We start from the raw sequence: 19174 nt of genomic DNA, 5'->3' as shown, positions 1-19174 counted from the left end.
TCTGTGTACTGCTTCTGTGTGAAGTGCTCTGTAGACAAGACCTAGAGACCTCTGTCCCTCACTGGTGCAGCACAAAGTGGTGCAAATGGTAAGAAAGCATTCAATGCTAGTTTGCCCCTTATTTGAATTTACTGGAACTCTGGGCAATAGGTATACATGGCTCTTTCATCATGCAGTATTTCAGTTCTTGTCCCTGGTTTCTACTTTCTTTATGCTTTATTAATGTCTGTATCTTGTGTTTAGTAGTTTAACCCTTTCTATTTTTTGACCAGTTTAGTTTTACTTTGTCTTTGCAGTGTTCTTGCATACATGGATCAAATAGTGCTAAACACCTATTAGCACTACCCTGTAATTTTTATTCCTTCTTTATTAATACTGTTTCTCTTCTGTGACTGGGTTAGATGGTGCTTAACACACCAGCAAGGCTGCCCAACTAGTTTTCCTTTAAATGTGGACTCAGTTCCTGCCCTTTTTGAATATAATAGGCTAAAAAGAGGAAATAAAAGCACTTTGGAGAGTCTCATACAATATCTAGGTGTGTTCACTTCTTCAGCATAGTGAGCTATTGCAATATTTGACTGCCAGTTTCAGTGTGATTAATTAATTTGCTGAGTGTAGACTATGTTAATCACCTGTTATGATTGACTCATACACATATTTCACTGTGAATTTTCTCTTTTGTACTTAGTGTGTTCATTTGCATGCCATGTTTCCTGCAAGGATAGTGCACCTCAGGTCTGCCCTATACCCCCTGAACAAGCCAAAAGGCCTCTTGGAGTAGATGTGCAAAGAGGAATAGGAACAGCCTACAAAGGTTATGTCAAGGTAACAAGTCTTTTCTTCTTGGACAAGAGAGGAATACTTAACTTCACTTACAGCTCTACAGCTTGGAACCGCTAAGTATGTTTAAACACATCTCCTAATAGTGCTAAAGCCTAAAGGCTCTGTGTGCCATCTCTGTAACTCATTGAACCTTCATTGCTTTAGATGTGGGAGAAACACTTGCTTTTACTACAAGAGCTGAAGGTCAGTAGATTAGTAGCTGCAGTGTTCATAAGCACCAGGGGAAAAAAAATAGTTTAAGAAAGAATTTCTGTCATTTTTGATGTAAGCATAATACAAAAGTTAAACTGTCCTACCATTTTGGCATTTGTGGAATATCCAAACCTAATATCTTTATACAAGTCTTCATATATTTTTAAAGCTGTAACAAGGAATGGTTGAACTTAAAAGAGGAAAAATGATTGCTTCATTGCTTGGTATTTTTCATCCTGTTTTGAAGGACAAGTAGAATATACTCTAAGTCCATTGATCTAAGTATAAGCTTTACTGAATGTCCTGCTTTCTGTGGATTCTGCATGTGCTTACACATAATAAGCAATCAATTATTTACCTGCAGGTCCCAAAGCCTACAGGAGTTAAGAAAGGGTGGCAGAGGGCTTATGCAGTTGTCTGTGACTGTAAGCTGTTCTTATATGATGTGCCTGAAGGAAAATCCACCCAGCCTGGAGTTGTGGCAAGTCAAGTCTTGGATCTCAGGTTTGTATTGTTACAGCAGAGTACAAATCCTCTCTACTTTTTGTTAACAGGAGTGTTTATTCCTAGTACACAAGAAATTAGAAGATTTTGAGAGCTCTGGCCTAAGAAGATTGATGTATTGTGTACCTAAACTGCAGCTGAGTTTAGGCTGATGAAGTTGGCTCAGCAAGAAATTACTTTAGTGACTTTACAGTCACTCACACTGCAATCACCAGTATTCACAGCATTGGCATGCTTCTTCCTAGAATTCCATTTGCACCTGTAAAAAGCAAGTGTATATTGGTAGATTGCTTTTCCCATGCACTCTGACCTCAGCATTGAGTCACAGATCATCCCATAGCCAATAAGTATTCAGGAATGTTAGAAAAATTGAAGTAGTCTGCAGAAAAGCATCAACTAATTTCCACTGCAAATGGCTCTGACCCTGCCTTTTAACAGGAGTTATTACTTCAAGGGGAACCATCTGAACCAGTGAACACTGTCTACCAAATATCTGAGACTTAAGTTGATCAGAGTAACTAAGGAAGTTCTTTTATTTCAATTTATGGAAATATCAAGAAAGTGTAATACCTTTTAATGTTACAGCACCTTTGTACCTGTGTTAAATTTAAAGTTTCCATTCACAAGCACCTTGATTTATATTTTTTCCAGACAGCAGTACCATGGGGTTAAAGCAGTACTGCTGTGCTGTTCTCACACTCACTGGGAGCTGTCAGTGTCAGCTCTCTGACATGCTGGCAGTGGGAGCAGGAACGTGGAAGTATTGCAAATAGCAGCATTCCCATCAGTACATTGCTTGGAGCAACTCAGCCAGATACCATACCAACTGTCCCATGCTTTATCTGCTTGTTGTAGCTGCCCCTTTGAGGCTGTCATCTGAGGGTTCTCAGATGTTTTTAATAGATGTTAACCACCACAGTTATGAATTCTAGCAAGTTTCAGACATTAGTGTCATCTTTGCACCAAAATTGGCAATTACAGTGATCAACTTGGTCAAATTCAGTTTGAAAAGGCTAGTGCAGACAAGCCCTCTGGGGTGGAGCACTCTAAAATGCAAAAGTTGTTCTGATGTCTGTTTATTTTACTGTAATAGAGAATAAAATCTAGCTGTTTTGAAAACCCTTATTTGAAACCCACAAACTATAATTATGTTGCCAAGAGCTTTTTATGTGATTTTTCTTTTTTTCCAAAGGCCCCTCTCTTGCTACACATTGAGGTATGAATTATTCATTTCTAATGTGTCTCTGGGCTGGAAGAGCAATATTCTTGCTTCTAATTGTAGAGTAGGTGTGGTTGGGACACCAAAACTACACAAAGCCACCCCGCTTACCTCAGGTGGACTGAGGAACACATTCCTGATGCTGTAGAGACATAACTGAGGCTTGGGAGCTGTTTGGGTCAAGGATGGTTAGAGCATAACCAAGCAGTTGTGACCTCTGTGCAGTGTTAGGAGATTGCAGCCTATTGAAACTGGTGATACCAGTTAGATTTTGCTCAGTGATCTGTGTGTTTGCTTCTGTGTGATGCTCTTGTTCTCTTTTCTCACTAGAGATGAAGATTTTTGTGTGAGCTCTGTCCTAGCGTCAGATGTAATACACGCAACCCGGAAAGACATCCCGTGTATATTCAGGGTATGGCTGTGCACTGCCTCTTACAGAAATACCTGTTAAATAGCACTGCTTTGTTTTGATAGTGGCATATACTGTCCATATCTAATGCTGATTAAGTTATGTAGAAGTGTAAGAATTTACAAGGGCTGCTGACATATGCACAAGAACAATATGGTGCCCCTGTTATAACTGAACTGTAAAGAACAAAGTGTTGTATTTGCAGGGACCCCCGTGGCAGAGAGGAATGATGAATCTGACTCCATGTTCTCAGAAGGCTAATTTATTATTTTATGATGCTATATTATATTAAAGAATACTATACTAAAGAATACAGAAAGGATACTTTCAGAATGCTAAAAAGATAATGATGAAAACTCATGACCCTCTCCAGAGTCCTGATGCAGCTTGGCACCTGATTGGCCAATGAGTGAAAACACTCACATTAGAAACCAATGAAACAATCTCCAAACACATTCCACATGAGCAAAAACAATGGAGAAACAAATGAGACAATTGTTGTTTTCATTTTCTCTGAGGCTTCTCACCTTCCCAGGAGAAAAATCCTGGGCAAAGGGATTTTTCAGAAAATACGAATATTAACAAAGTTCTCCTTTTTTAGCTGCTTCATTGTATATGAAGTTTGTCACTTTTTATTTTCCTGATTATAATTCAGTATATTTTCCCTCTTTTTCCATTGGTATTACCAGATTGTGTTTTATCATTCTTTAGGAACCAATGCTGTAACAGATTATTCTGAAACTGATCTAGTTTCCTTAATTTCATATTTAAGTATAGGAGAAAAAAATTAAATAAGAGAAATAATGAACTAAGCTTTAATATCCCCTTTAGTGTGTTTAGTTTAAAAACTAAATACAGCATTCAATCTATCTGAATGCTGTATTTAGTTTTTAACAACAGAAACTTCATTCCTGTGCTTTGTGTGAATCATATTAAATCTGGGGTTCTAAAATTTAGAAAAGAATACATTAGTAGCCAGTATCTATAGTCCCTTACATTTGAATACAGAAACTCATTGTTTTCAGCATCTCTGATCATCACCCATTTAGATTCAAGTGAGGAAAACATGGAAAGCAAAGAGCTGTCAGTCAGTTGCAGTCCCTATCATTTGGTCCTTCAGGATTTTACCTGGGAATTGTCTTTGCTACTTGTCTGTCCCTGTGTCTCTGCTTTTCTGCTTTTTTTGTAAAAATACTTTCTGCAGTGAATTTTCATACTTTGGTTTATTACTACCTTTACCTTAAGTTTCCTCTTGTTTGTATTTTGGTTTTTGGGTTTTTTGTTTCCCATCTGCCTGCTCTCTTCTTAAATTAGTAAACATGGATTACTGTAGGAAAGGACATCTGAGGAGAGAAAATATGCTGTGCAGAATGATGGTTCATTCATTTAAGAACAAGGCGTCCATACAGTTCAGCCTGCCTGACTTGCTGCTCTAATTTCTGCCTGCAGTTTTTAACTGAAAGGCTATCTAAATAATAAAAATCATTTTTGCCAAATATCTCTCTGTGAAAATACTTGTGTGGATATACATGACCAAATATCTCCATGGTTTGATCAGATTATCCCCTGCTAAAGAGATGTGATGAATTAACTGGAAGCTTGATGTGTGAATATATGTAGGGGATCAGAGAAGGTGCTGAGCAGTTCTGTGTCCTTCTTTAAAAGCAGGAATTTCTGAAACTGGAAACCACTAAACCTGATTGGGAGAGTCTCATCTCAATTTAATTTAGTTCTAGATCTGCTTCTTGCTGACACAGTCACATAGAGTAGCTTGTACAGAACAGTTTAAACTTTTAATTCACATAATTTGTGTAAAAATGTGGTCCTTCTTTTGTATGTGTCATTGCATATAACACATGGTGATATTGGTAGCCTATAAAAGACAGATTTTCATTTATTTTGGATATTCTACCAGCAGAAAACAATGCCCAGCAAATTCTATTCTACAAATAGAATGCTGCCAAAAACATGTTCCCACCTCTGACTCCCAGTGAATTTAAGAAGGGTAAGAATTTGTCTCAGATTCAAACATTTCTCCTTGGTAACCAGTTTTTAAAGCTGGATGTTGGGCCACGCTGACATTCAGACACCAGTTTTAAGTTCTGCCATCGATTCACATTTCTAATAATAGTGTAGGAGTTGGCTGTAGTGGAGTGCTCCCACAGCTTAGCAGTCCAAGTTAAGAAGCCTTGAGTTTCATAGCAAATAATGGATTTTTATAGATGAATAATACAACATATATTATGACCAACTGCTCACTTTTTCCCTTGCATTTGACTATATATAAGTTGACATCTTCAAAAGATTGAGGAGTAATACATGGTGGTACTTCAAATGGAAAACCATTGCTGGAAGCTGGGGTTTTTATTGTTTTCTAAACATTATGCCTCCATCTGTCTTTAAAATATTAGTGCTTAGTTACAGCTTTGACAGGAGCAAACCTTTATGTAGAGTAGTAAGAGCTATGAGCAGTTGCAACTACTCAGTTCTTTCCCTACCTCCCTTCACCTCCACCTTCATCTTACTTCTGAACTTCTGTCTTTGACATCCTGTTGTCCCAAGTTTACTTTCAGATCTATTTTATCTTCAAGATGAGTGGTACTGTTTCATTCATTCCTGGAAATGTGTGTTGCATTACCACAGCATCCATCCTTACAATGATTTTCTTATAACAGCATGTAGGCTGAAGGTCTGATATTCCATGTTACACCCTTCAGATTTGCACTTTTACATCTTTTGTTGCTTTTTTCCTGTTCAGCTGTTGTTACTCAGAGTCTGTGGTGAGGGCTGATCCTGGCTGTTGGCCTGTTTGTCTGTGGCTGAAAGCACAGTTCCTATGATACCATAAACTCTTCAGTCTCCTCATGCAGTACAAAACCCCAAAATAATAAGTATTACTGCATGCATTCTTCAGGCAACAGAAGTTCCTGGATAGTTTTTCTATGTAGAACACATTCTGCTTTGAGATCTATGGGATGATTTAACTGAAAATTCAGTGAAGCCATTGTGATTTTCTTTTAACACAGGGACGTGGGAGAATGCAGTTCTTCAGTCTCAAGTATTGCTTTCCTCCAGAGCTTTGAGTGCAGATATGATGTGCTCTTCCCCTGGACAAATATTTGCAAAATTAGATAACAAATTCAAAATCTGCAACTGATGATAGCAATGCCTTTGGGTTTAAAAGCATCTGGTTCACAAAGCATGTGTGTCACTCTCAGTAAATTATGGGTGGGTGGGATCAGGACAAACAATGGTTCAGAGCAGGAAGGAGCCTTTAACTGCCATGTATTGATTATTGTAGCATTCCCTGCCCATATGTTGGGATTCAGAATGTTTAAGCAAGGCTGAATACTTTCAGACAGAGCCACTGTGGCTTGTGCAGTGGTTGTGTTTTGGTAGTTTTCTTGAAGCACTGTGGCTGTATTAGCTGTGTTGGGTATGCCCCTTGGGTACATCATTCCATTGCCATGAGAAAGTGTAGTTTATTTTCACAGTTCTGTGTGATAAAAAGGGCTTTTATTACTCTAACTAATTACACTGTCTCTGTCTGTTTAAAGGTGACAGCTTCTCTCTTAGGTTTGCCTTCAAAGTCTTGTTCTCTACTGATCCTGACGGAAAATGAGAATGAAAAGAGAAAGTGGGTTGGAATCCTAGAAGGGTTGCAGTCTATCCTGCACAAAAACAGGCTGAGGAACCAGGTTGTGCATATTCCACAAGAAGCCTATGACAGTACACTGCCTCTTATTAAAGCAAGTTTAGCTGCTGCTATTGTAGGTATGTTTGATTTAACTTTTATCAGTGTATGAAGGTGGTTGGAACTCTTAGATGGGCTTTTATAATGAGAGCACTGACATCTTGAAATAAATTCCTCAGCTGAATTCCTTGATAGGAATTTAAAAACGGGCAAAAAATGCTAATCTTGCATTGATATTCAGGTTTCTTCATCCACTTGGAGTAAATAATACTGTTGAGTTGTTCAGCAGGTTGTTTTAGCAACATGGTACTTAGCATGCTTTTGACAGACTGTGTGAACTCCAGCAAAATTGATTTGCTGGTGAAAATCTGTTTGTGCAGAAATTTTTTCAGCTGTTCAAAGCAAACAGCCTGTTTTAAAGATAAGACCAAGCTTAGCTGAATTAATGGCCTTTTTTCCCCCTTAGATCGAGATAGAATAGCAATTGGCTCAGAAGAAGGACTGTATGTGATAGAGGTGACCCGTGATGGTAAGTCAGACCATAATGCATGCAGTAATTACATACAAAATAATGAGCTCCATAACTTTTAGTGCTGCTGTAATATAGGTTGCACAAGAGCCTTTCATGTATAGTCAGTACTAAGCACTCAGTTAATTGATGAGAAGGAAAAGTGAATGTGAGGTATAAGCACTAATTTGGTCATTATTGTTACATTCAGGTGACTGGCTGAAATTAAAGGGATGAGTTACTGGGCATATCCTGACACATTCTCACCTTAGCTGTGTTCTCACAGCAGGTATCAAAATGCTTCAGCACACAGAGCATGTACAGCACACACAAAGTTTGTAGACTTCCCTTTAAAACCTCCATGTCTTATCTGTTTCTTCCAGTAATTTGACAACTACTCACATTCTCTTGAAGACCAATGGTGTCAAGAGCAAATGTCTTGGGGTGCTAGTCTTGTCAGTGATTTTCTCAATTCCTTTTTCTGTGTAACTTAGTTTGTGGCTATTTGAAAGTTGGATTTTACTCATGCTAAAGCTTGCATTTCAGTGTAAAATAAAACAGTGAATACAGGTTTTTAAAGACTTACTTGACTTCCAAAATTAAATTATATCAGGGATCTGGTTTTGGGTCAAAAGAAAATTCTTCTTGTTTAGAATAAGACATTGCCCAATTCCAGGAGAAACTGCTTTATACATGGAGACAGCAGATATTTAGAATTCTTTTTAGCAGTAATGAATGCCATTCCTTTGAGTAAACTTCCAGTGGTCACCATTCTTTAAGTAGTTAGATATAAACATAACTTGAGATGCAAATAATTCCAGGAATTCCAGTACAGCTTGCATAAAAGAAAGTTGTAAATTTAATTTGAAAGGTCATTTCCTAAAGGAACAATTATCTGCATCACCATGTTATATGCAAATGTGAAAATTAATTATCAGGTTTGGTTTTAAGTTAAGAGATGTTTAGCAGCAGTTTTCTATGGCCAGTTCTATGTGTTAATAGCATTTTTGTAAATCATAATCTGTTTTTCATTTTATGGCAGTTGTAATTTTTAGTGTTAATTAACTGCCAGCTGTTTATAGCAAAGGTCTTTGGTTAGAATATTGCTTAATTCTTGACAAATAAGCTGGAGTTGGAGCTAGGAAGGAAACTATTTCTCTGTGGTAAAGCCAGTTATTTCCTAGAGAATTTCTTCAGGCATTTCATCTATTTATTCAGGTGAGGGTACACCACAGCTGCACTTTGTGATTTAAACAGCCAAATTCTTATTGCCAAGTTTAAAGAGTTAGGTAACTTTGGCTACATTACTCAGCTGTTACTGAAAAAAGGCAAAGAATTTCCAGTGAAGAGTTTGGTGTTGTTTTTTTTTTTAACTACAATTCACAAATATTTTTAAAGCATTCAGCTAGCAGAAAAATTAAAGCTACAATTTAATTTCATTGGTTTATGCTTATTAAGTTTCCTACTTTAGAATTGCTCTTCTTTTGTACCTCATTAAATACTCACTGCATTCTTGAAAGTTCTTGTATAGCCAAGATCCCCAAAGAGCACACATTGTACCTAACCCACTTAGCTGCCTCTAACCCTGCTTTAAAAAAATGCATAAACTGCAAAACTCCCCATGGGCAGCCTGACTAGTCCTTGTTCTGAAAGGGTTTTCCTGGTGCCTGTCATGAGCCTCTCTTCTTATCCTTTCCCCATCACAAAGAGTTTTTTTTCTCTTCCCATATGTGTGTTTAACATCCCCTTACTGTACTGCTTTTGTACCTGGCTGAGAGATCTGCCAACAGTACAGCGTTTTGTCTCCTCACTTTATCAGGATTAAATACTTTATATTTCTTGTCTTTGTATTCTGCTAATTTGGTCTTCCTCCAAAATTTACTGAAGATGCTGATGTTTCCCTGGAGGTGGGACCCACTTCTGAAGATGCAGCATCTTTCACTGTACAGATGGTACTGATACAATTATATAAAGAAATGTCTTTGTTTATCCTACATGGTTAAGCAGCATTTTCCCACAAAGTGTAGTTGAGATTTTTTTTTATGAATAGAGAGGGTTGCAGGAACGCTTTGTTTCATTGTTTGCTCTGAGAATTAATAACAGAGAATCAAACATGTGCAATAAGTGCTCTTCCTCACCTGGTACATGTCTGGGTTTAGATTAATTTTCAGGCATCACTATGTAGCACTGCAGTGTATCTGGGCCTGGTGATTTTCCTGTATAACTTAGGGCAGCTCTTGTTTCCTTTGCAGTGATAGTCCGAGCTGCTGACTGCAAGAAGGTGTACCAGATAGAGCTTGTTCCCAAAGAAAAAATCATCATCCTCATCTGTGGTCGGAACCATCACGTCCACCTTTACCCCTGGGCCTCTCTGGATGGGTCAGAAGGGAACTTTGACATTAAGCTTGCAGAAACTAAAGGCTGCCAATTGATTACAACTGGAACACTAAAGAAGAGCTCTTCTACTTGTTTGTTTGTGGCTGTCAAACGACAGGTTTTTTGCTATGAAATTCACAGAACTAAACCTTTTCACAAAAAATTCAGTGAAATTCAGGCTCCAGGAATTGTACAGTGGATGACAGTGTTCAAGGACAAGCTCTGTGTTGGCTACCAGTCTGGGTTCTCTCTGTTGACCATCCAGGGAGATGGACAGTCTATAAACCTGGTAAATCCTAATGACCCCTCGCTTATCTTCCTCTCCCAGCAGTCTTTTGATGCCCTTTGTGCTGTGGAGCTCAGTAATGAGGAATACCTGCTTTGCTTCAGCCATATGGGAGTTTACGTCGATTCGCAAGGTCGAAGGTCACGCATGCAGGAACTAATGTGGCCTGCAACTCCTGTTGCCTGTAGTATGTATATGTTTTTCTGTTGCCATATCCCTGTTGCTGCTTTACTTGTCAAAAAAATACTCAGCATTGTATTCAATTTTGCTTCAGTTTGTCTTTGAGTATCAAATTTAAGTTTTGGTGAGTTAACAGACACATGGTTCTTCCTGGTGGTAGTTTTGGACTTGGAGATCCTGGATGCTGCAAGAAATGCTCTGTTTTATTACAGGACACAGAAGAATAAATAGTAGAATGCAAAATAATTTTTAGAGAAAGTAGTCCTGGATGCAGGACAGTGCACTACCTGTCTATGAAATTCTATAAAGATTTTTGTTCACCTAGAGAGCATAAATGTCCAGTTGCCTGTAGGGTGTCTTCTGTGTACTGTATTCAAATTACAGTAGAAAGCTGAAGAAGAAATGTAACTGCAAGTTACATTTCTTCTCCATTTACAAGAAGGTTTATAAAGGTAATAAGAGGTAAAAATTTTCTCCTTTTGGTTTTAATTTTAGGGAGACAATATCCAAAAATAGTATAGGTGGAGAGTAATATTTGAACCAGTCTGCTTGTTTCAGGAGCATTGGTTATCAGCTTGGTAGAACAGAGGCACATGCAGAGCATTTTTCAACATTCAATAGTCAAAGGCAGGTGATGATAAATCTGGTATTTCTATTTGAAGCTCAAATAGCAATTAAAATTTTTTTGAATGATTGAAGGCAATAAATAGCTTTTTGTTTAAGTAGTACAGCAAGGAGTTAGGTGGATGTTGGTTTGATCAGGCCAGGCCCTAATAGGAATGTGTTTAATTGTATTTGATTTGAACTGAAATTGTTTGCTTACTTTACTCTGACCTAGTTCTGTACAGAAGTCTGAAGCAAAGTCCCAAGAAAACAATGTAGTGGCAAATTTACTTTAAAACACTATTAGCTAAAACTAATGTTTCCTTTCCCTTAATCAGCTTTACAGTTTTTTGCATTTCAGCAAACTAGACTTGCTAGTTAATGGTTTTGTCTATTATTATTAGAAGTGTTCTTACTGTAAACTATTTTATAACATTCTTGTATGTGCAATCCTGAGTGGTACTGGCCTAGGGCTGTTTTTGTAGAAAGAGCAACATTTTCTGCTGCCAAAGGAAACTTAATTACTTCCCTTTTCATTAGATTTGTCCTCACTCCTCAGTCCTAGTGTCTGTCACTAGTGATGGTGGGTTTTTTTAACTACCCCATTAGGAGGTTGTAAAATTACAGATTGATTTGGGCTGGAAGGGATCTTAAAGATCACCTAGTTCTAACTCCCCTGCCATGGGCAGGGACACCTTCTATTAAACCAATTTCCTCAAAGCTCCATCCAACCTGACCTTGAACACTAGCATGGATGGAGCAGCTTCTTCCACACCTTCCATGAGCAACCACCCCCAGAATAAAGAATTTCTCCCTACTATCTAGTCTAAACCCATTCTCAGTTTAAAGCCATTTCTCCTGTCATATCACTCCATGCCCTTGTAAAAAGTCCCTCTCCAGCTCCCTTGTAGCCTCTTTAGGAGGTGTAACCTCCTTGTAACCTCTTTTTGGGAGGTGCTGTGAGGTCTCCCCAGTCTTCTCTTTTCCAGGCTGAGAACAGCCCCAGTTCTCTCAGCCAGTCTTCGTAGGAGAGACCAACAAAGTGGGAGTGATTGTGCTTTGGTAAACACCATGTTGTAGAGAGGTTTGGGGCTAAAACAGAGAATTTGTGTCTGGGGCATTCAGTGCCCTGAGCCCAGGAGGGGGCAGGGTGAGCACTAGCCCAGCTCTGTTACCCCAGCTGGCCCATCAGGGTTACCCCTGCACCAGCCTGGTGCTGGTGTCCTTGGATCCTGTGCAGCCTGGTGCAAAGCCTTGGAGCCAGCTGGTCTGGAGGCTGGAGCCTGGGCCAGCCCAGTGCAGCTCTCTGGGAACCACTTCAGACCTGGTCAAGCTATCAGCTGTGACTGGCACGTGCCAGCCTTGGCTGCAGGTGGTGTTTCTGCCTGATGCTCGCTTCTCCCTCTTGATTTGAACATCCATGCCAGCTAAGACCACATGTAATAGATGCTTGACCATAAATCCCTTTTGTGTTACATTTTTATGATAGCTGTCCAAGGCATTCTTTTAATGAATTTAAAAAATAGCACCACAACTGTGCTTCAGTTCTTCTAAGAAGATTCCGTGATGTGTTTAGTGTCCTACTGGGTTATTTTCATTTTGTTTATTGAAGCATCTTCTCTCTATTAAATCCCTTAAGTTACTAGTAACTGCTTTTTACATCAGGAGACAGTCTTTACATGAGCAGAAGCATGTTGATACAAAGCTCTAGAGATCTCTGCTTTTCGTTTGACCTAAAATAAACTTGTCTGCTGATGCCTTTTATGCTTTGAAAAAAAAAAGTTGAAAAGAGAAAATGAGTTACAGGCTTTAAGCATTGTGACATTTTTCTGTCGACTTGATGAAAGTAACCCATACATGAATATCTAAAGCTAGAAAATTGTAAGCAAAAGAGGAAGGAAATTGAGAGCAGATCTGCATCATGAGTTCATGACCCAGCTCACAGATGGTGGCGTTCTCATTCAGCAGATGTATAGTTAGTTTGCTGCTTCTGAAGTGAAGTAATCCATAGCAAAGCTAGCTGCTCAGTTCCTACCACCTAGCAAATTTGTATGCATGTGAAAACTTCAGATGCCATTTTGCAATTTCATGAAATGGCAATGTGAAGTTTTAAAAAATACTGAAAGGGTCAAATTTAAATATTTCCATAATGCTGGTAATGGTCATTAGCAAATCTATTCTCACAAAAAAATCTGTTTGAAACTGGGGCTTTGAAAATGTGGTTAAAAATGGATCTTGCACATAGTGGAAAAGTTGTAACTGTGTAAATCTGCTCAAATGTCTGTCAGTTCTACACTACTAAAATGACATTAGGGTTTTCTGTTTGTTTTCAATCAATGCAGGTTGCAATTCTTCATATGTAACAGTGTATAGCGAGTATGGTGTTGATGTGTTTGATGTTAACACTATGGAATGGGTCCAGACTATTGGCCTGCGAAGGGTAAGTAATTTTCTTTGAATATTGAACTTAATTGGGTTACTTTCAAATGAGGTGTTTCTTCAGAGTGTATGCTAGACTTGAGGTAATTCTCTGTCTCCTTCCTCAAAACAGATCAGACCATTAAACATGGATGGCACACTGAACCTCCTTAACTGTGAGCCACCAAGGTTAATATATTTCAAGAACAAGTTTTCAGGTGAGTCCCGAACAAGGGGAGAAATGGGGAACTCATTCCAACTGGTTAGTTTTCACCATGTTACCTTTGCACTAGATGAAATTTGCGTTGAATATGTCTAGGTCAGCCTGTACCTCTTTAAGTGAAATTGCTTTGTGCTGTTACAGCAGGAGCTGGCCTCAGTGTACCAGAAACCTCTGACAATAGCAAGAAGCAAATGCTCCGGACCAGGAGCAAAAGAAGATTCGTATTCAAGGTTCCCGAGGAAGAGCGGTTACAGCAAAGGAGGTTTGTAAATTTATAAAAAATAACTGAATATACATGATGAAATGCAGAGACTGGGAATGCTAATAGTAAAAATCATTTTGTTTTTTTTAGGGAAATGCTTAGAGACCCTGAGCTAAGGTCAAAGATGATTTCTAACCCAACGAATTTCAACCACGTGGCTCACATGGGACCAGGAGATGGGATGCAGGTCCTCATGGACCTCCCACTGGTAAAATACATTTATAAGGGAGGGATACATATGTGCATTTGTTCTTGCTCACAAAAGCTGTGAAGATGAGCTGGATGGGCTCAAGTATTATCCCTGTACCGAATTCTTCTTTAAATCCTTTTGAGAAAGGTGAACCTTCCTACTGTGCAATGCTTCTAAATCCTGTGGAAGGAAATATTGTTAGCTGACTTATGAATGAGACACTGAAAGACAGATATCACTGCCAGGAGCTTGCTAGTAGTTTTGTATATAATCAATCTCTCCTCCTCCTTTTTCTTGTTTGTCTTAAAATGACAGAATGAGTTTCCTTTCCCCTCATCCTCTCAACATTCTGCTCTTGGTATCACCCCCAACAGGCTTTGAGCACGTCTGTCACATGAGCCCTATCTCTGCTGAAATCTCTCTCCAGAGTGACCATTCCTCACTGCAAGGCTCCCTTCTGCTTTCTTCCTCTTCCTGTCCCTCCTCTGCTTCCCTAGCAAGGGTAGGAGTAGCTACAAACTGTTAGGAACTGGAATATGGTATGCTTGTGGCACTTCAACAATTCTAGAGCAATAACAAGGGGAAAAAAACTAATGCTGGAGGTAACTAAAATACATGTGATTTGCAGTGCTTTATAGCATTAATTTTATTTTGTATTTAACTAATACAGCATTTTATGAGCTATTTTAGTGTCAAATATACAAGAGGAAGATGTGAAGATGCACTTTTATATTCTGTGTGTACCCTCCATTCTAGAGCTGTTAGTCAGGCTTTCTCTTGTCTTTCTCAGATAGCCCAGATGTGGGTCAGGCATTTGTCATTTCAGCAGGAGGAGGAAGGAAAGCAGAGATGTTAGTACAGTCCCTGCCCCTTCATAGAGGGTTTGCTGGCTGACAGGTTCCAGTGGCTGCTATGGGGCTTAGTTCTTTCTCTGTCTTTCTCAGGGTTTGTGTCTGTTACTGAAAATATGTGGATGTGGTCAAGTAAGTTCAGTTTTTCTACCAACACTGGGTTGTAATAGCTTCAAAAGCACAGTAAAGTTTTCATGAGTAACAACTTCTTCTTGGATAGCTTTTGTTGCTGGCTAACAAGGTGTTTCATTTACACTGTAGAGTGTCCTACCTCCTGCCCAGGATGAAAAATCCTGTCCGTCTTCAGCTAACCTGTCACGGCAGCAGCAGCAGCAGAGAAACAAAACCTACATCTCATGGCCCTCATCAAGTAAGGCTGGGACAAGCTGCTCACTTCTGAGCTGTAATCTGTGATGTCAACAGGAGCTGTAAATTGTCTTTTGTCCTTTCCTCTCTGCAGGTGGCAGTGATGTGGGAGCAGCCATGCCTTCCCGAAGTATGTCCGACCCTGACCAGGAGTTTGACAAAGAGGTAAAACAGCTTCTGTACATGGAGACCAACAATATCCTGTTGATAGAGATTGTTCTCTTTTTCCAGTAAATTACATTCCCAAGGAAATACTTCCTAGAGATGTTTATGGAGATGTTTTCTTTCCACAAGTGTTTTTCCCAGCAGAAGTTAGATATGCTAGCACAAAGGCAATGCTGTGAAAAGATCTTCTTCTGGTGATATTTTAAGAATTGTAATGTCTTCGATTAAGCTTTATAGGCAACAGAAATTTGACTAATTGATGAAATGTCCTCAAAGCTCCTAAAAATGTTCTCTGGGATATTAGCATAGAATAGCAAAGTAATATGACTAGTTAAGTAATTTTCTGTGCTGCCTTAAGGAAGACTTTTTGTCATGTAACTTGAGAAAAAATCAAATTTATAATACATAAAACTGTTTTTAGCAAGAATAAGAGTATGTGCCAGTAGTCACCAAACTTAAAATGTCTTGGCTCTACAAAACTGATGTTCCTGAATCTAAATAGAGAAGATACATGACTTTGTATCTGTGATTTATCATATGTTTTCTTCTAAGCTTTGCTAAAGCACTGTCTGTGCAAGGAAGGTGTTAGGAATTATTCCTGGAAAGCAAAGTCCCTGATTAAGATGTTTTTTAGTGCTTTTTAGTACCCAGCTGCAGGCCTATATAATGCTCTGAATTTTGAAGCATGTTTTTGTGAAGCCAGACTTTTGCTGGATGCCTTAGCACGCACAAAGTCCAGAGTTCTGATCACACCTGTGGTCTGACTTCTTTTGTAACCTTCAGTTAGCCATTAAAAGCACATGAAAGTGGGGATCTCTAAACACAGGTATTTTTGAAACAGTCTTGGTTTTCAAAGGTGGTTATGATGGACTGTGTTAGTTATTCTGCTCACCCTTCCCAAACTCCATTATATTCTCTGCTCTATTGGTAATTGTTTTTTGTAGGCATGACTAATGAGAGATTCGAAAGGGAATTTTTACAATGTTTTCACTTTTTGGTAGCTCTTACAATTTCTTATGACTTCTTAAATTAAAAAAAATAGTAGTTTGAAACTGGAAAGAGGCTCTAATAATACCTTTTGGCTTTATACTATTTCCCCCATGGCTTTTGACTTTATGAACCGGATCATGTTAGGATAATCTTGTTATAGATTATCTTATTTTTGTTCAAGCCATGCAAAATCTTCTGAACAGCATTCTTGAAGGATGTTACCTTTCAATCTATTTGCTAAGTATATATTTGTCTTTCTTGAAAATAACTTGCTGCAGTGGTAGCAGGTTTTTTTGTGCAGTATTTCATTAGCTGTGAATCTGTGCAGTGCTCAGAATTGTAACACACCAAAATAGTGGGAAACTTGCCAGCCATCCTGTTGAAGTGAGACCAGCCTGTGAAGGCAAATATCCAACGACTAATCTCATACTGGGGAAATAACTGTGGAGAGTCTTTATTAGATATTGACGTAGGATGTACCCACTAAGTGTATTCTGTTTCCAGATCTCCAGCCAGATTCTTGGCAGCCTTCACTTGTTTGTCAGGCACTTCACAGGCTTTTTGCTGTTTTGTAAACAGTTCATAATTCTTGTTTCCTTCCTCCTCACCAAACTGGAGATGATTTGACCATAGTTTTGATATGTTTACATGGGCAGATAAAGCTACTCCTGGGCTATAAAAAATGCCTAAAAATTTCAGGCTGGTAAATTCTGAACAGTGTACAGAGAGATGTATTCCATCAGGAAAGCTTTGCAATGGCTAAAGGATAGGAGCCAGAGATGTAGCAATTTCCACATACTTTACCATAATTCCTGTGGCATCTGAGGTCACCTTTGGGATTGCACTAGAGCCTGTTGATGGTAGTGGAAGTAATTGCTTGAATGTTTAACCATGGAATGAATCTAATGCACACTGCTTCGTAGGTGTTGCTCTCCCTCATTTTTGAGTGCCTTTGAAAGCTTTTGAGTGTAAAGACTTCAAGTAAACATAATTCTTTAATGTTTCTCGTTAACAGCCTGATTCAGACTCCACCAAACACTCTACTCCATCGAACAGCTCAAATCCAAGTGGTCCCCCAAGTCCCAACTCTCCTCATAGGAATCAGCTTACGCTGGATGGACTGGACCAGTCGACCTGTGACGCGTAACGCCACCGCTCCCGCCACCGCCGCTCCTGTCACCCACTGCTCCACGGCGTTCAACAGCAGGGCAAAGCGTCTCAGATGCTAGTGCCAAGACTGACACAGACTCTCTAGTGTTGTACAAGAATAATTATATATCCAGATTGTAGATACAAACTATGGAAATGAAGAAAATTCTTTACTAATAGCGATTGAGCTTTTTATGCAGAATTGTTCACTGCTCGGTTACGGTTGATTCCTTTCTGCACAGCTGTGACAGTTTTATTGCATAGGAGCATTTAAGGCCACCAGTAAATAGTCTTATTCTTATGGTGAAAGAGAAATAGAGTTACTGATAATGTTGCTACAATATCAGGAATATTATTTTTCTATAGAATGATGTAATGTCTGATTAGCAGGAAATCCTTTTAGACAGAATTTGGACCTCTAAATAGGAAATGTGAGCAGGGCTAGTTACATCCTCAGATGAATACACTTTTCCCTTTTTCCTGTAACTGTTTTTTTCCTAAATCTTAAGGAGAATGGTAGGAAGCTGTAGGTCGTTTCCAACACCAGTAGAGTCACCAGAAAGTTAAAGAAAAGCTGGTTATAGTTTTGTGGCCTTTTAATTCATTTAGCCATTACATATACAGCTGCATAACTGTCTTTCTATCTTTCTACCAACTTTTTAGTCTTGTACATAGGACTACTGACAGTTATCTCTTTACCCATTCCCTGCTTTTAGTCCTCATCAGTCATTAGTCAGGGCTTTTAAAATACTGCTGTGAAAAAGATTTTACTCCCAGTTCCTGCCTTTCTCCTCCTGAGAAGTTGTTTCTCCTGGGTTTTTGGTGTAAGGACACACTATGCTGTTTAGCTAGCAAGCCTTCTTGTGGACACATTGCCCTCGGAGTCTGCTTGACCCAGGGACTGTATCGCACTAAAACATCAGTCTGTTCATTGGTTACCAAAGTGGAACGTGAAGGATGTGTAACTGGGGGTGCTGCTTTTCTCATTAATTGTATCCTCACCTGCATGAAGACCCCATGATTATTAATCAAGTATTGATCATGTAGAAAAATGCACAACACACTCCTGTATATTTTGCGATGGCCCACGTGCGGTGATGTTTTGCGTGTATATTTAATCTCATGCTTCCATGTATTATACATTTAGTACTCAAAGATTTGTGACCATGTTTCATTAAAAGCTTGTAATTAATTCAGTGGCTGGCATATCCAGTTTGTCATTGTCACACTAGTGTGCCTTCTGTGCCAATTTTATGACAGTTGGATGTCACTTATTTAAAATTCAGTTTTAAATGGGCTAATGATATACCAATGGCTAATGTTCTTTTCTGAAACACTGTATAGGACGTGCACTTATCTTTAGTTTAAAATGAGTGTTCTAGTCAACATTTAATCCTGTTACATTAAGTGTTCGACAGTACTTGCTCTTTTTCTCAGATTCTTGATAAAGGGGCTCAGTTAGAGCTGGACACTACTGCTTTGGGGGTTTTCTGGTTTTTACTTTTTTAATGTAAGTCTAAGTCTTTGTAATTATTGAATTGTGAGAACATTTTTGAACAATTTACATGTCAATAAAGCAGAAGAGGGAGGTTTTAAAGTTTATAGTCGTCTGTCTTGACATCTGAAAACAATCTACCACTAACTCTTGCTTCAGTCTCATGGTAAATTCACTTCGTTCACACGGACATTTGACATAAACTGAAGGTGTTTTGGAGCTCCCAAAGCACTACAAGAAAGGTGCATTTT

The 19174-nt window shown here is 38.8% G+C and overlaps 1 protein-coding gene across 8 annotated transcripts in view; it reads left to right on the top strand.

Moving 5' to 3' along the window:
• The window catches only part of CDC42BPB (CDC42 binding protein kinase beta), a 91375-nt gene extending 72347 nt beyond the window's left edge, over positions 1-19028 (top strand). For 3 of the 8 annotated variants that reach the window (XM_050975717.1, XM_030239678.2, XM_050975716.1), the window contains 13 exons: positions 689-825; positions 1400-1539; positions 3089-3170; positions 6725-6941; positions 7328-7390; positions 9622-10218; positions 13157-13254; positions 13366-13450; positions 13600-13717; positions 13808-13925; positions 15020-15128; positions 15219-15289; positions 17295-19028. In XM_050975717.1, the coding sequence (XP_050831674.1) occupies positions 689-825; positions 1400-1539; positions 3089-3170; positions 6725-6941; positions 7328-7390; positions 9622-10218; positions 13157-13254; positions 13366-13450; positions 13600-13717; positions 13808-13925; positions 15020-15128; positions 15219-15289; positions 17295-17426 (1967 nt within the window). In that variant the 3' untranslated portion in view covers positions 17427-19028. Of the gene's footprint in view, positions 1-688; positions 826-1399; positions 1540-3088; positions 3171-6724; positions 6942-7327; positions 7391-9621; positions 10219-13127; positions 13255-13365; positions 13451-13596; positions 13718-13807; positions 13926-15019; positions 15129-15218; positions 15290-17294 lie in introns of those variants that run through there. The other 5 variants (XM_030239680.2, XM_030239677.2, XM_030239676.2 and 2 more) reach the window with 3 other exon arrangements.
• The last annotated feature ends 146 nt before the right edge of the window (positions 19029-19174 follow it).

Source organism: Serinus canaria, chromosome 5, assembly GCF_022539315.1.
Source record: "Serinus canaria isolate serCan28SL12 chromosome 5, serCan2020, whole genome shotgun sequence".
In the NCBI taxonomy this organism is placed as follows: Eukaryota; Metazoa; Chordata; class Aves; order Passeriformes; family Fringillidae; genus Serinus; species Serinus canaria.
This window is presented reverse-complemented; position numbering and strand designations above follow the sequence as displayed.